Source organism: Grus americana, chromosome 29 (genome assembly GCF_028858705.1).
Source record: "Grus americana isolate bGruAme1 chromosome 29, bGruAme1.mat, whole genome shotgun sequence".
NCBI lineage: Eukaryota > Metazoa > Chordata > Aves > Gruiformes > Gruidae > Grus > Grus americana.
In genome coordinates this window covers 2,854,091-2,867,093 of record NC_072880.1, presented here as the reverse complement: position 1 = coordinate 2,867,093, position 13,003 = coordinate 2,854,091, and the positions used below count along the sequence as shown (strand labels likewise).

At 70.4% G+C, this 13,003-nt stretch overlaps 4 protein-coding genes across 4 annotated transcripts; 3 read left to right on the top strand and 1 right to left on the bottom strand.

Moving 5' to 3' along the window:
- The first annotated feature begins 267 nt into the window (after positions 1-267).
- On the top strand, positions 268-2,763 carry VPS72 (vacuolar protein sorting 72 homolog). The gene is made up of 6 exons (XM_054806033.1): positions 268-583; positions 1,018-1,170; positions 1,310-1,421; positions 1,530-1,709; positions 1,825-1,966; positions 2,241-2,763. The coding sequence occupies exons 1-6, from the start codon at positions 467-469 to the stop codon at positions 2,632-2,634; spliced, it is 1,098 nt and encodes a 365-aa protein (XP_054662008.1). The 5' UTR covers positions 268-466; the 3' UTR covers positions 2,635-2,763.
- A 499-nt stretch (positions 2,764-3,262) lies between these two features.
- TMOD4 (tropomodulin 4) lies at positions 3,263-7,552 on the top strand. Its single transcript, XM_054806034.1, has 10 exons — positions 3,263-3,417; positions 4,118-4,261; positions 4,356-4,512; positions 4,981-5,103; positions 5,718-5,807; positions 5,966-6,096; positions 6,687-6,794; positions 7,000-7,143; positions 7,233-7,377; positions 7,464-7,552. Exons 2-10 carry the CDS (start codon positions 4,139-4,141, stop codon positions 7,484-7,486), a joined length of 1,044 nt encoding a protein of 347 aa, XP_054662009.1. The 5' UTR covers positions 3,263-3,417; positions 4,118-4,138; the 3' UTR covers positions 7,487-7,552.
- On the bottom strand, positions 7,045-10,512 carry SCNM1 (sodium channel modifier 1). Its single transcript, XM_054806035.1, has 8 exons — positions 10,411-10,512; positions 9,799-9,869; positions 9,625-9,713; positions 9,452-9,549; positions 9,281-9,375; positions 9,013-9,158; positions 8,763-8,895; positions 7,045-8,683 (listed from the first exon to the last, which is right to left on the bottom strand). The coding sequence occupies exons 1-8, from the start codon at positions 10,459-10,461 to the stop codon at positions 8,584-8,586; spliced, it is 783 nt and encodes a 260-aa protein (XP_054662010.1). The 5' UTR covers positions 10,462-10,512; the 3' UTR covers positions 7,045-8,583.
- Positions 10,460-12,535, top strand: LYSMD1 (LysM domain containing 1). The gene is made up of 4 exons (XM_054806002.1): positions 10,460-10,474; positions 10,602-11,138; positions 11,618-11,883; positions 11,996-12,535. The coding sequence occupies exons 1-4, from the start codon at positions 10,460-10,462 to the stop codon at positions 12,138-12,140; spliced, it is 963 nt and encodes a 320-aa protein (XP_054661977.1). The 3' UTR covers positions 12,141-12,535.
- The last annotated feature ends 468 nt before the right edge of the window (positions 12,536-13,003 follow it).

Sequence of the window (13,003 nt, the reverse complement as noted above, 5' to 3'; positions counted from 1 at the left end):
TTCGCCCCCGCGGACGCGACCACCCGGGGCGGGGGGTGGGGGAAACGCTTGTTGCGCATGCGCAGAGGGCGGGGAGGGCCGCGACCGCGCAGGCCGGCGTGGGTCACGTGGCGGCCCAAGCGCGACCAAAACAAAGCCGAGGGGCACGTGGCGTACGGGACGTCATGGCTTGCCGTGACGCTACGCAATTACGTCATTTTCCCCATGTGCCCTCCCTAGGGGCGCGACGTGGCCGTACCGAGGGGGGTAGGGCCCGGGGGCGGGCGGATAGGCATTGGGGGACGCTCCCGTGGCGTCACGCACCCCCGCTCTGTGCCCCCCCCCCCCGGAACCTGCAGCGCCTCCTCCGGGCCGCAGGGGGGCGCCCGCCGCCATCGGCCGCTCGGCGCTCGCTCTCCCCTGCCTGGCGGCGCAGCGGCGGGCCGGGCAGGACGGGCAGTGGAGCGCCGATCGCGGCGGCGGCGCGATGAGCCTGGCGGAGGGCCGCGCCCCGCGGCGCACGGCCGGTAACCGGCTCTCGGGGCTGCTGGAGGCCGAGGAGGAGGATGAGTTCTACCAGACCACCTACGGCGGCTTCACCGAGGTGCGGGAACGGGCCTGGAGCTGGGGGCGCGGGGAACCGGGGCGTCACGGGGACCCTACGGCGAACGGGACTGAAGGTGTCCCGGTGCTGTGAGGGCCTCGGGGGCGGGGGGGGCGTCTGAGGGCCCCGGGGGGGGCGTCTGGGGGTCCCGGGGGCGGGGGGAGCCCCGGGGGAAGTCTGGGGGTCTCGGGGGGGGGGGGGATGGGGAGCCCCGGGGGGAGGTGGGGATCACCGGGGGGGCCCAGGGGAGTTGAGGCCCGGGGAAGGGGCAGTGGGGCAGCAGCAGGGGCCGGGTGAGGAGCAGCGGGGACAGGGGGGGTCCGGCCATTAGAAGCCGCCCCCTCCCCGTAGCGATGAAGCCCCCGTGGCCGCGGGGCGGGAGGGCAGTGGCGTGGGGAGCCCCGGGGGGTGACACGGCCCCTCTGTCCCTGCAGGAGTCGGGCGACGACGAGTACAGGGGCGACCAGTCGGACAGCGACGACGAGGTGGACTCGGACTTCGACATCGACGAGGGCGACGAACCCGCCAGCGACCAGGACGAGAGCGAGCCCAAGCGCCGCCGCCGCGTCGTCACCAAGGCTTACCGGGTGCGGACAGCCGGGGACCGGGCTGAGGGCTCCGGGGTCCCCTTCCCAGCGCGGCGGGCAGGGGACGGGCTCCCCGTTAGGAAAAGCCGAGGTTTAACCGAGGCCGAAGCCACCTCACGTTCTCCGTCCCATCCCGTAGGAGCCCCTCAAGAGCCTTCGCCCCAAGAAGACGGACGTCCCCAGCGGCAGCTCCCAGAAACCACGAGAGGTGAAATCCGTCCCCTTGGAGCTCCAGGATGACGTGGGAGACAGTGAGTGTGCACGGGACGAGACGGACCGGAAACGGGCCCCCACCGGGAGAGCTCCCGGTGAGCCAGACCGGCCGGTGCCCGTCGGTGAGCCCCGTCCTCCCGCCGCAGGCCGGAAGCACATGCGACAGTCGACGACGGAGCACACGCGTCAGACTTTCCTGCGCATCCAGGAGCGGCAGGTCCAGTCCAAGCGTAAGAAGGGCGGCCCCAACTACGACCGGCCGCTGACGCAGGAGGAGCTGCTGGAGGAGGCCAAGATCACGGAGGAGATCAACCTCCGCTCCCTGGGTGAGCCGAGCGCTGTGCCAAGGGGTGCAGGGGCCCCCCAAAACGGCGCAGGAGAGGGGGTGATGGTGTCGGTGAGGTGCTGAGCCTCCCCCTCGGCTTGTCCCTGCTTTTTCAGAGAACTACGAGCGCCTGGAAGCCGACAAGAAGAAGCAGGTCCAGAAGAAGCGGAAGTGCGTGGGGCCCGTTATCCGGTACTGGTCCGTCACCATGCCCCTCGTCCCGGAGCCGGGCAAGGAGGAGAACGTGGACGTGGAGGGGTAGGTTGGGGTCACCTCAGCGTGGCCTCAGCGGCTTTTCTCCCCCCCCACCACACCCCGCCGGTCCCCAGCTCCCGCCCTGATCCCGCGCTGGCTCTGCCTCACAGCGAGGGAGAAGCGGGCTTTGGGCAGCGCCTTGGAGCCCCCCAAGTCCCGCGCTCCAGTCCTGGGGGGCGGCTCAAGCAGATTGGGTAGCTCTGCCCACCCGCGGGAGCTCCCCTGGGGTTTCCCCCCACCCCGGGGATCTCCTGGGTGCTGATTGTGGCTTTTCCAGGTTGGACCAAGACCCGCAGCAGGCCGAAACAGCTCCGGCCCCGGCGCTGGCTTCCGCTGGGAAGTGCTCCCGCACCTTCATCTCCTTCAGCGACGACGAGACCTTCGAGCGTTTCTTCCCCAAAGCGAAACCTCCGCGGCTGCCGGTGCGGGAGATCTGCCCCGTCACCCACAAACCGGCCGTTTACCGCGATCCCATCACCGACATTCCCTACTCCAACATCCGCGCCTTCAAAATCATCCGGGAGGCCTACAAGAAATACATCACGGCGCACGGGCTGCCCAGCGCCGCCGCCTCCGCCGCCCTGGGGGCCGCCGCTCCCCCCGGCCCCGACCCCAACGTCCGTCCCACCCGCCAGAAGATCATCATCAAGCAGAGCGTCCCCACGACTTGAGCGCCAGGGTCTGCGGGGGGCTCGTGGCCGCTGCGGGTCGAGGCGTCTCCTCGGCGACGGTTCGTTGCTCTATTTATCTCCTTCCTACCTTTTTTTGTATAAAAAAGAAATAAATCCGAGTAGCCTGCGTACCACGAGGGTGCGGACTCTTATTTCCGTTCAACACGCGGTGCTTGCAGCACCAGGAGACCCTACGGTAAACACAGGGTGGGTACGACCCCTTGTTTTCCAAGAGACCCTACAATAAATGAGCCGTCCGTTCGGAGTGCTGCTGCTCCCGGCACGGCGCTGCCGCGGTGGAGCCCTGATGACGGCGGCTTCGCACACCCCTCAAATATGATTTTGGGGGGCCAAGGGGAGCACGTGGGAGCCAAGTCACTCAGACCATCTCAGCATGAAGGGGCAGAAAATGTCCCCGCGGGGGGCACAGGGGGACTCAGGGGGTCTCCGAGGGGCTGCGGGGCCCCGGGCACACAGTTCAGCCTCTCGCCGCCAGCCTCCCCATTCCCCCCGGCCGGGGCACCCCAAGAGGTAACGGGGAGCCACCGGGTCACGAGGGGCCCCCCCATTGCCCCAGGGGAGCCCCCGCAGCGCCAGGGTGCTGGGGTGGAGCCGGCGCGGGGCTGGCAGGGCTCGATAACGCCCGGGGATATGTGATCTCGCCCCTCCCCGCCGCCGGCTCGCAGAATAAAACGCTGATCTCATGCCCTGCGCGGCCGGAGCCCTTGGCTCAGCACCGGGGCTCGCACCCAGGCAGGCTCCACCACCCCAGCCAGCGGCCAGGTAGGGCCCCAGGGTGGGGGTCCCCAGGGTGGGGGTCCCCAGGGTGGGGGGGGGGGGGTGCATCACCCTCGGGAACACCAACTGTGGGGTCACTGGGTGCTGTTGGGGATCCCCTCTCTGAGGGCTCCCCCACCCTGCAGCCCCCCCGGCTCTCACCCATGGGTGCACGGTCCCTCCCAGGGGCACTGGGTGTGTGTGTGGGGGTGGGGGGGGGTGTCCAGCCCTGGGGACCCAGGTGTTGGGGGGCAAATCCCAACCCGGTTCCTCGGGGGGGACCCAACTCCGGGGTTGGGGGGGACTCGTGTCCTCGATGTTTACCCCTGCAGACCCCCCGGGAGGTGGGGACCCATTTTGGGGGGGGCAAAGGGGTGCTGGAGGGGGAGGCCTGGGGGGGGCTGGGGCTGCTGAACCAGGACCTGTCCCCCAAAGTACTGGGGGGGATGCTGGGTTCTGCCCTGGGGAGCACCTCGGAGGCATGACTCAGTTTCCCCGAGAGCTCCCCAACCACACCACCCCGTCCCCCCCACCCTGGGGTGCCCCATGGCCCCCCCAACCCGGTGGGAACCCAACACCACCCTGCGGCACGAAGGGACCCCGCAGGCCGTGGCATGGCAGGGGGGAGTCACCGTGGCACAGGGGGTCCCCCCACCCCGGGGAGCCTCCCGCCACCCGCTCAGCCCCCCTGTTGTCCCCCCCCCAGGCCGCCCCCCGGCCCCCCACCATGACGTCCTACCGGCAGGAGCTGGAGAAGTACCGGGACATCGACGAGGACAAGATCCTGCGGGAGCTGTCGGCCGAGGAGCTGGCGCAGCTGGACGTGGAGCTGCTGGAGATGGACCCCGAGGTGGGTGCCTGCGGGGGGGGGGAGCGGCGACAAGCGGGACACCCCCCCATCCCGGCTGCCGGTGTCCCCCACGGGTGACACGGTGGGTCCTCAGAACGTGCTGCTGCCGGCGGGGCTGCGGCAGCGGGACCAGACGCAGAAGAGCCCGACGGGGCCGCTGGACCGGGAGGCCCTGCTGCAGCACCTGGAGAAACAGGCGCTGGAGGCCGGCGAGCGCGACGACCTGGTGCCCTTCACCGGCGAGAAGAAAGGTACGGGGACCCGGGGCCGGGGGGGGGACACACACGGCGGGGACAGTGGCGGGGAGCAGGGGGGACGGGGCCCCGCAGCGCCGGGGGGTATATTTAGCTTGGCGGAACGGTCCTCGCCAGCGGCTCGGGTGTCCTGGGCGAGCTGGGTCCCCGCCAGCCCCGGGCATGGCCACCCCCTGGCAATGTCACCCCCCCATACGGCCACCCCCTGCAATGTCACCCCCAGCAATGCCACCCCCCGACAATGCCACCCCGACAATGCCACCCCCCGCCCCCCAGCATGGCCACCCCGTGGCAACATCACCCCCTCGCAGCACGGTCACACAAACCCCCCCGGACTCCCACCCCGGGCAGCGGCCACGTCCCCACACGTCTCTGCCAGCCCCGTCCCAGAGCCACCGCGTCCCGCGTCACGTCACGCCGGTGGTGCGAGGCCGGGCGGGGTGTGACCCGCGTCCCCGCGCCCAGGGAAGCCCTTCGTGCCCAAGAACCCGACGCGGGAGATCCCGCGGGAGGAGCAGATCACGCTGGAGCCCGAGCTGGAGGAGGCGCTGGCCAACGCCACCGAGGCCGAGATGTGCGACATCGCCGGTGGGTCTCGCACGGGGCCGTGCCTCGCACCGCAACCTCGCACCGGGCTGCCTCGTTGCACCACGGCCTCGCACGGGGCTGCTGCGTCGCACGACCACCTTACGCGGGGGCGTCGCGTTGCACCACGGCCTTGCGTGGAGCAGCCGCATCGCTCCGCAGCCTTGCACGAGGCTGCCCCGTTGCACCACAACCTCGCACGGGGGTAGCGTGTCCCACAGCAGCTTCACGTGGGGGCAGCACGTTGCACCACAGCATCGCACGGGGCGGGGGGGGAGCGTGCTGCACGGGGCCATCGTTACACAAGGATAGTTTGTTGCATGAGGGGATGTGTTGCACGGGGCCAGCGTGTTGCACGCCTGCCCCGGCCCCGTATCACACCCGCGCTCCCCGCTGCCAGGCGCGTGCCGCCCGCCCCCGCCCCCCCTGGGTCCCCGCCAGGGCCCGGCTAAAAGCAGCGCCGTGCCCCGCGCTCGGCTTTCACCGCTGGCCCCCGGCCCACCCGCTCCCCGCGGCTTCCCCGGGCAGGGCTGGGGGGGCTGCAGCCACCCCCGGGGGGGACACGAGGGGACCGGGGGGGTCCTGGGGCACCCGCTGACCCCCCCCCGGCCCCGCAGCCATCCTGGGCATGTACACGCTGATGAGCAACAAGCAGTACTACGACGCGATCTGCAGCGGGACCATCTCCAACACGGAGGGCATCAACAGTGAGTGCCGCGGGGCTGTTTGGGGGGGATTTGGGGACCAGAACCCCTCCGGGATTCACCGCCGTGACCCCACGCACGCGTGCAAACATGCGTGTCCCCACGCGTCCGTGCCCCCGTGCGCGGTCACGTGTGTCCCCGTGCGCACGCGTGTGCCCCAGGCGTGGTGAAGCCCGACACGTACAAGCCGGTGCCGGATGAGCCCCCGAATCCCACCAACGTGGAGGAGACGCTGCGGCAGATCCAGGCCAACGACGGGGCTCTGGAGGACGTCAACCTCAACAACATCAAGGTGAAGGACCCGGTGGCGGTGGCCCCAGGGTGTCCCCAGGGTGCTGCTCCCTGCCCTGGGGTGTCCCCGGGGTGCTAGTCCTGACCCTGGGGTGTCCCCACAGGGCTGGTCCCTATCCCGGGGTGTCTCCAGGGCACCCCAAGGTGCTGGTCCCCATGCTAGGGAGCATCACGGTGGGGCTGGTCCCTGTCCCAGAGCGTCCCCAGGGCGTCCCTGGGTGCTGCCAGGGTGACAGGTCCCATCCCGAGGTGTCCCCATGGGCTTGGTCACCCTGTCCCAGGGTGCTGCTCGCTGTCCCAGGGTGTCCCTCTGGGGTTGGTCCCTCTCGTGGGGCGTCTCTGGGGCGTTTGTCCCCATCCTGGGGCGGCCCCAGGGACTGCAGCGTGCTGGTCCCCATCCGGGGGCATCCATGTCCTGTTGGTGACATCCCACATCCCTTGGGTGACATCCAGCACCCTCTTGGGGACGCTCCCGTACCCTTGGTGACATCTACACCCCCTCGATGCCGCTTACATCCCCCTGGTGACACCCACGTCGTCCCCTGGGGGATGTCCCCACGCCCTTGGTGACACCACGTCCCTTTGCCGCAGGACATTCCCATCGCCACGCTGAAGGCCATCTGCGAGGCCATGAAAACCAACACCCACGTCAAGAAGCTCAGCCTGGTAGCCACCCGCAGCAACGACCCCGTGGCCAGCGTGAGTCCCGGCCCCGTGTCCCCACGCGTCCCCAGACGGGGAGGGGACACGGTCCCCTGCCCCCAGCTCCATCCTGGGCACCAGCAAACCCAGGCGATGGCGGCTTTTCCACCGTCACCTGGGGCATCCGTGGCCCAGGACATGCCCGAGGGGGGGTGCCAGCACTGGGTGACACCCCGAGGTGACACCCTGAGGTGACACGCAGGCCGTGGCCGAGATGCTGATGGAGAACAAGACCCTGCAGAGCCTCAACATCGAATCCAACTTCATCACGAGCGCCGGCATGATGAGCATCATCAAGGCCATGTACCAAAACACCACCCTGAGCGAGCTCAAGGTGGACAACCAGGTAGGGGACAGGCACCCGCGGGTGGCCCGGGGAGGGGACGGGGGTGCCCCAAACTTCCCGGCGTGCCTGGTTTCACCCCGGCCCCGCAGTGCCAGCGACTGGGCGACACGGTGGAGATGGAGATGGCCACCATGCTGGAGCAGTGCCATTCCGTCGTGCGCTTCGGCTACCACTTCACGCAGCAAGGTCCCCGCGCCCGCGCCGCCATCGCCATCACCAACAACAACGAGCTCCGTGAGTGTCCCCCGCGTCCCCTCCCGGCACAGGAATCGGGGTGGGGGCTCCCAGCCCTGACTCCCCCCCCCTTTCTCCTACCCCAGGTCGCAAGCAGAAGAAAACCTAACGGCCGCCCCGGCACAAACGAGCTCCAGCTCCCTGGGGCCGCTGTAAATAAAGAGGACGGAGAGTCGCGGCTTTGGGATCCGCTCGGACGCGTCCCGGGGCAGGATTCGTGCATGGGGCCGGAATCGGGGACCACAGGGATGGGCTGAGGGAGGGGAAGGCTGCCGGGGAGGCGGCGGGGACACCCCCCCACTTGCGGGGCTCGAGGCCCCCGTTACCCTTTGTCCGTTAATCCCCAGGGCCGAGCCAGACGCCTGGATCCCCTCGGGGAGCAGCGGGTCGGGGTATTTATACCCGGGGGATTGGGTTACGGCACCAGGAGGGGTGGGGGCAGCAGGGCAACCCCCCCGGCGGGCAGCCGGGTGCCCCCATGGCACGGAGCTGGGCACCCAGGGCCCGTGGGGACCAGCACCCGCAGCCCGGTGAGGTGGGTGGGGGGATGCAGGGCCTATTTGTAGGTCCCATCACCTATTTATAGGCGTGAGCGGAGCGAGCGGGTAAATCCCGGTGCCCAGGGGTAACATCACCCCGGGCAGCGCTGCCAGAGCCCCCCCCAAGGACAGGATCTGGCTCCGGGGCCCAGAGAGACCCTTGGGTGGGTGGTGGGTGCTCAGGGCGCAGCCCCACAGACGACAGTCCTAATGTGGGAGCACCCGCAGGCGCCCAAAGCCTGGCAGGAAAAGGAGGGGGGGGAAACTGAGGCAGGGGGAGGGCGGCGTAGCCCGGTGCTTTCCGAAGCACCGGGACAGCTGCCTGGGCTGGAGAGGAGGGGGGGAACCCAGCACCGCCACCCCGAAAGGCCACGACCCGCAGGCAGCTGCCAGTGTGTGAGAAAACGAGTGTGACCTGGGCTAGGGACAGCCAACATCGAGGTTGGCAGCGCTGCAGGGCTCTGGCCAGGGTGGGGACGCCCCAGAAAGGTACCAGGTTGAGCACCCCACGGCGGCAAAACGCGGGGACCCCCAATATCGCCCCTCCCCGGGACCTGCCCCAACGGCTCAGACAGCTCCGTCCTCTCCAGTGGCCTCTATTAACGGTGGGGCTTGGGGGCAGCCCGGGGGGACCATCCCCGGGGGGACCGGTGAGCAGACGGGGGCCTCAGGCCGGCAGCAGCGCGGGCGGCTCATCCTCGTCGGAGTCGAATTCGGCATTCTCGTCCTTCACCCACTTGCCAGAGCGGTCCTGGATCCAGCCGGCGCTGGGGATGGACGGAGGGAGGGAGGGAGTGAGAGGCGGCTCGTCGCGGGGCTCCCCGCACCAACGGGACCAAGACTCACCTCCGCAGCTGCAGGTATCGCTCCAGGGCCTGGCGTCTCTCGGGGCTGAGGGCTTCGGGCCGGCTCAGGGCCGACGATGAGGGCTTTTCTTTGCTGCTTCGCTGTGTCCGGGCTGGAGCTGCCTTCAGCGTGTCTGGGAGGGCAGAGAGGGGTGGTGAGACCCGTAGGAGTGGGAGAGGCCCGGCCAAGAGCCCGGGTGCCTTGTCCCGACGGTGCCGGCGCAGCCCCAGAACCACTGTCTGGCTCTTACCTGCTCGCCCGCCGCGGTGCCCCGGCAGCAGGGCTGCAGGGCTGGCGTCCACGGCTTCTCTGTCCTTCCGCAACGGCTCCGGCAGCGTCGGGGTGGCACTTGGCCCCATCTGGGTCACACCAGCTCGCGAGGTGCTTCCCTCCACCCTGCGACAGGAGGAGTCAGGGCCTCATCCCGCAAACGGCGGCGAAGTCACGGCGCTGCCGGTGTCCTGCTGGGAAGCCCAGAGCTTTCCCCCATCCTCCAGCAGCAAAACCAAAGGTCTTACCCCGTCCTGCGGCAGCAGCTGCTGTAGGGAGCGGCTTTCAGCAGAGCGCTCCGGGCGATCCTCCTCGTCTGTGCCAGAAGAGGGGCCGGGGAGGCCTGGGGAGAGGGGACAGAGCTCAGGGGGGCCTGGCCGGGGGGACTGTCGGGGTGAGGAAGGGGCGTCCGCACCAACCTGCGTGCCTGCCTCCTCTGCCTGCACCTCTTCCTTGTGCCGCCGCTTCTGGGCTGCATCCTGGAGCGAGCGCTTCCTGCCGTAGAAGCGCTGCAGGCCTGGAAGAGAGCGAAGGGGACAGGGGGACGTGCTCGCTCAGCGCAGCCCACCCTCCCCGCCAGCCCCCCACTTACTGCCCGTGTGCTTCTTGCCGGCCCTGTGGACAGTCAGCACATCCAGCGTGTCGAAGACGGGGCGGTGGGCGCACACCGTGCAGGCGTACCTATGCCAGGGCGGGGGGAAAAGCTGCCGTCAGGACCCCGCAAGCAGCCGGAGGGGGGGGGGCTGCCCTCGGGGGTCTCGCTCACCTCCCGCTCCTCAGCAGCAGCGCCTCATCCTCAGGGATGTAGTTGGCCAACAGGTCCGCGACGCGTCTTTTCTGGGAGAGGCGGAGGGGGTTGTGGGAGTGCTCGTCCCCCCACGCGCCTGCTGCTGGAGGGGGGTCTGCCCCCAGTTTGCCCCGCGGGGAACCAGCCCTTGACTTCAGCCCTGTCCCCCCTTCAGCCAGGAAACCTTGGCGCCCTGGGGACCCCTCTGCGAGGGCAGCAAGGGGGGCAGGCGGGGGAACTGGGCCGTCAAAGCTGGGGAGAGGGGGGGCGGCTTGGGGGCAGGTGGAGGCAGGGAAGGGGGGTAACTCCGGGGAGCGGCCTGGCCAAGGGGTGTATTTTGGGGCGCTGGGAGGGGAACCCTGACGGGGGCTACGCCAGGGCAGAGGTGAGGGGGAACTGGGGGGCAGAGGAGCCGGTGCGGGCAGGAAGGCCGGCGGGCAGAAGGGAGGAGCGGGCAAGGGCCGGGGCAACCGGGGAGGGGACAGGCCGGGGCAAGGGGACGAAGCCGGGGGGTATGTGGGGAGGTCGGGGTCGGAGGGGTCTGGGGGACTCGGGGAGGGGTTGGGGGGACCTGGGGGGACCGAGACCGACCTGCAGCACCCCCAGCTGACCGGGATCGTCCCCCTCCCGCTTGAAGGACATGGCGGCCCCTGCGGTTACTATGGGAACCGCCCCCTCTTCCGCCCAGCTTCCGGGTCGCTTTTCCCAGCGGGCTGCGCGCGGGAGCGATGACCAATTAGAGAGCGCGAGAGGCGGGACGGGCGGATACGTCGTGTCCGCAGGCGGCCGTAGCCCCGCGGCATGACGGGAGTTGTAGTTCCGCGGCTCCGTCCCCCGCCGGAGCGTGGGGGGGGCGGCAGAGAACCCCCCCTGGGGGCAGGAACCGGGGCGGCGTCAGGGGCCGGGGGGCCGGGAAGGACCCCGATCTGGGGGGGTGTTATGGCGGCATCACTGCCCGAGGGGGCTGCAAGCCCCACCTCCCCCCCGTATCGAACTACACTTCCCAGAGGCCTCCGCGAGGGCGGCCGGGCCGGGCCTGGCCTCTCCGGTCTTACCGGGGCCCGGGGGCGCCCGGGCGCGGCGGCGGGGCCGAGCCCGCCCCCGTGAACGGCGGTCGCAGCGCCGGGGCCCTGGGCCGGTCCCCCCGCCCGGGCCGCGGCTGTTCGCATGAGGCCCCCCCCGCGCTGGCGGGGGCCGGGACTGAGCGGGGCCGTCCCGCCATGGCGGCGGGGAGCGGGGGAGCGGGGGCGTCCGCCCGGGAGCACCGCCTGGAGCCCGGGGACACGCTGCCGGGGCTGGCGCTGCGCTACGGGGTGACGGTGAGCGGCCACGGGGCCCGGGAGTGCCGTGGGGCCAGGAGCGGGGGGACCCGCAGGGGTGCGGGAGGCCGCGGGGCAGGATCGCCGGGGAGGGGCGGGGGGGCAGCACGGCGGGCCCGATCCCTGCCCCCTCCTGTCCCCGGCCCCATCCCCGGGCCATCCTCATCTCTGTCCTCATCCCACCCCGGCCCTTCTCCCCGTCCCCATCCCCGTCCTCTTCCCCATCCCCGTCCCCATCCCCGTCCCCATCCCCGTCCCCATCCCCGTCCTCTTCCCCATCCCCGTCCCCATCCCCGTCCCCATCCCCGTCCCCATCCCCGTCCCCATCCCCGTCCCCATCCCATCCCCATCCCCATCCCCGTCCCCATCCCCATCCCCATCCCATCCCATCCCCATCCCCATCCCCATCCCCATCCCCATTCCCATCCCATTCCCATCCCATCCCCATCCCCATCCCATCCCTGTCCCGTCCCCGGCAGATGGAGCAGATCAAGCGTGCCAACCGCCTCTACACCTCGGACACCATCTTCCTCAAGCCCACCCTCCTCATCCCCGCGCCGGTGACGCCGGGAGGACCCTGCCCCGAGGACCAGGATGCGCCCGTCCCCCCGGGGGACACCCCGGCCGCCCCCGTCCTGTCCCGCCACGACCTCTCGGCCACCGATTTCCTGCGGCAGCTCGACGCCGAGATCGGGCGCTCCAAGGCGGCGGCGGCGGCACAACGGCTTCGTGCCGGCAGCACAGGGTGAGCGTGCCCGTCCCGCCTCCCCTTTTGGGGCAAAACGGGGTCTTTTGGAGAGTGGGTTTGGCGGGTGGCAGGGACGCCCCTCACTGCCACCCCGCTGCGTCCCCTGCAGCACCACCGAGGGCGAAGGCACCCCCAGCCCCGATGCCAAGGGCCCGCCGGCATCGCGTGGCCCCCGCCTCGGTCCCCGGCCCCTCACCAGGACCCCGCGGGTGGCCGCCCTCCGGGACGCCGAGGATGAGATCTTCACGCTGTGACGCCGGGGACGTGACGCCGTGACTCCCACCCCGTGGTGAAGGGCACCCCGGGACACCCCCAGCACCCAGTCCCGTCCGGGGGCTGCGGAGGGGACACAGGGATTTGGGGGGGGGCACACGGTGTCCCCTCCCTGTCTCCTTCAAGGGACCTGTCCCGCTGCAGGGACAGTTGGGTGCAGAACCAGCCCTCTCGCAGGGCTACTGGGAGGTACTGGGAGGTACTGGGACAAGATTTACCAGCTGATGTTTTTCTTCTGGTTGTATTTATTTGTACGTCTTTGCTCTCCCGGGGGGGTGGGACCCCCCAGTCCCCTCGTGCCAGTGCCTGGACCCCCACAGGGACGGGACGGTCACCCCCCACCCCGAGAGCCTGTAAATAAAGCGGAGCACTGTCACCCGGCTCTGCCTGTTTGTCACCCCCCTGGGGACATGGAAACCCCCCTGGGGACATGGTTGCCCCCCCCCCAGGGACATCGTCAGAGCCGTGGGGACACGGTGAACCCCTCTAGGGACGCGGTCATTCCCCTTGGGGACGTGGTCCTATCCCCCTGGGGACACTGTCACCCCCCTGGGGATGCTGTCACCCCCCTGGGGACGTGGTCACCCCCGGGGATGCTGTCACCCCTCAGGGATGCAATCGGCACCCTGGGGACACAGTCATACCCCCCCTGGGGGTGCGGGCACCCACTCGAGGGCACGATTGTCCCCTCCCCAGGTCACCCAGGGACCTAGGTGCCACACCACGTGGTGCCACCAGGTGTCACCCTGTCCCCACACCCTTGGGACCCCCCAGAGCCTCGGGGTCTCCCCAGGGCCCCCCAGCACCCCCAGAGCCACCCAGTGCCCCGGGATGTCCCCAGGGT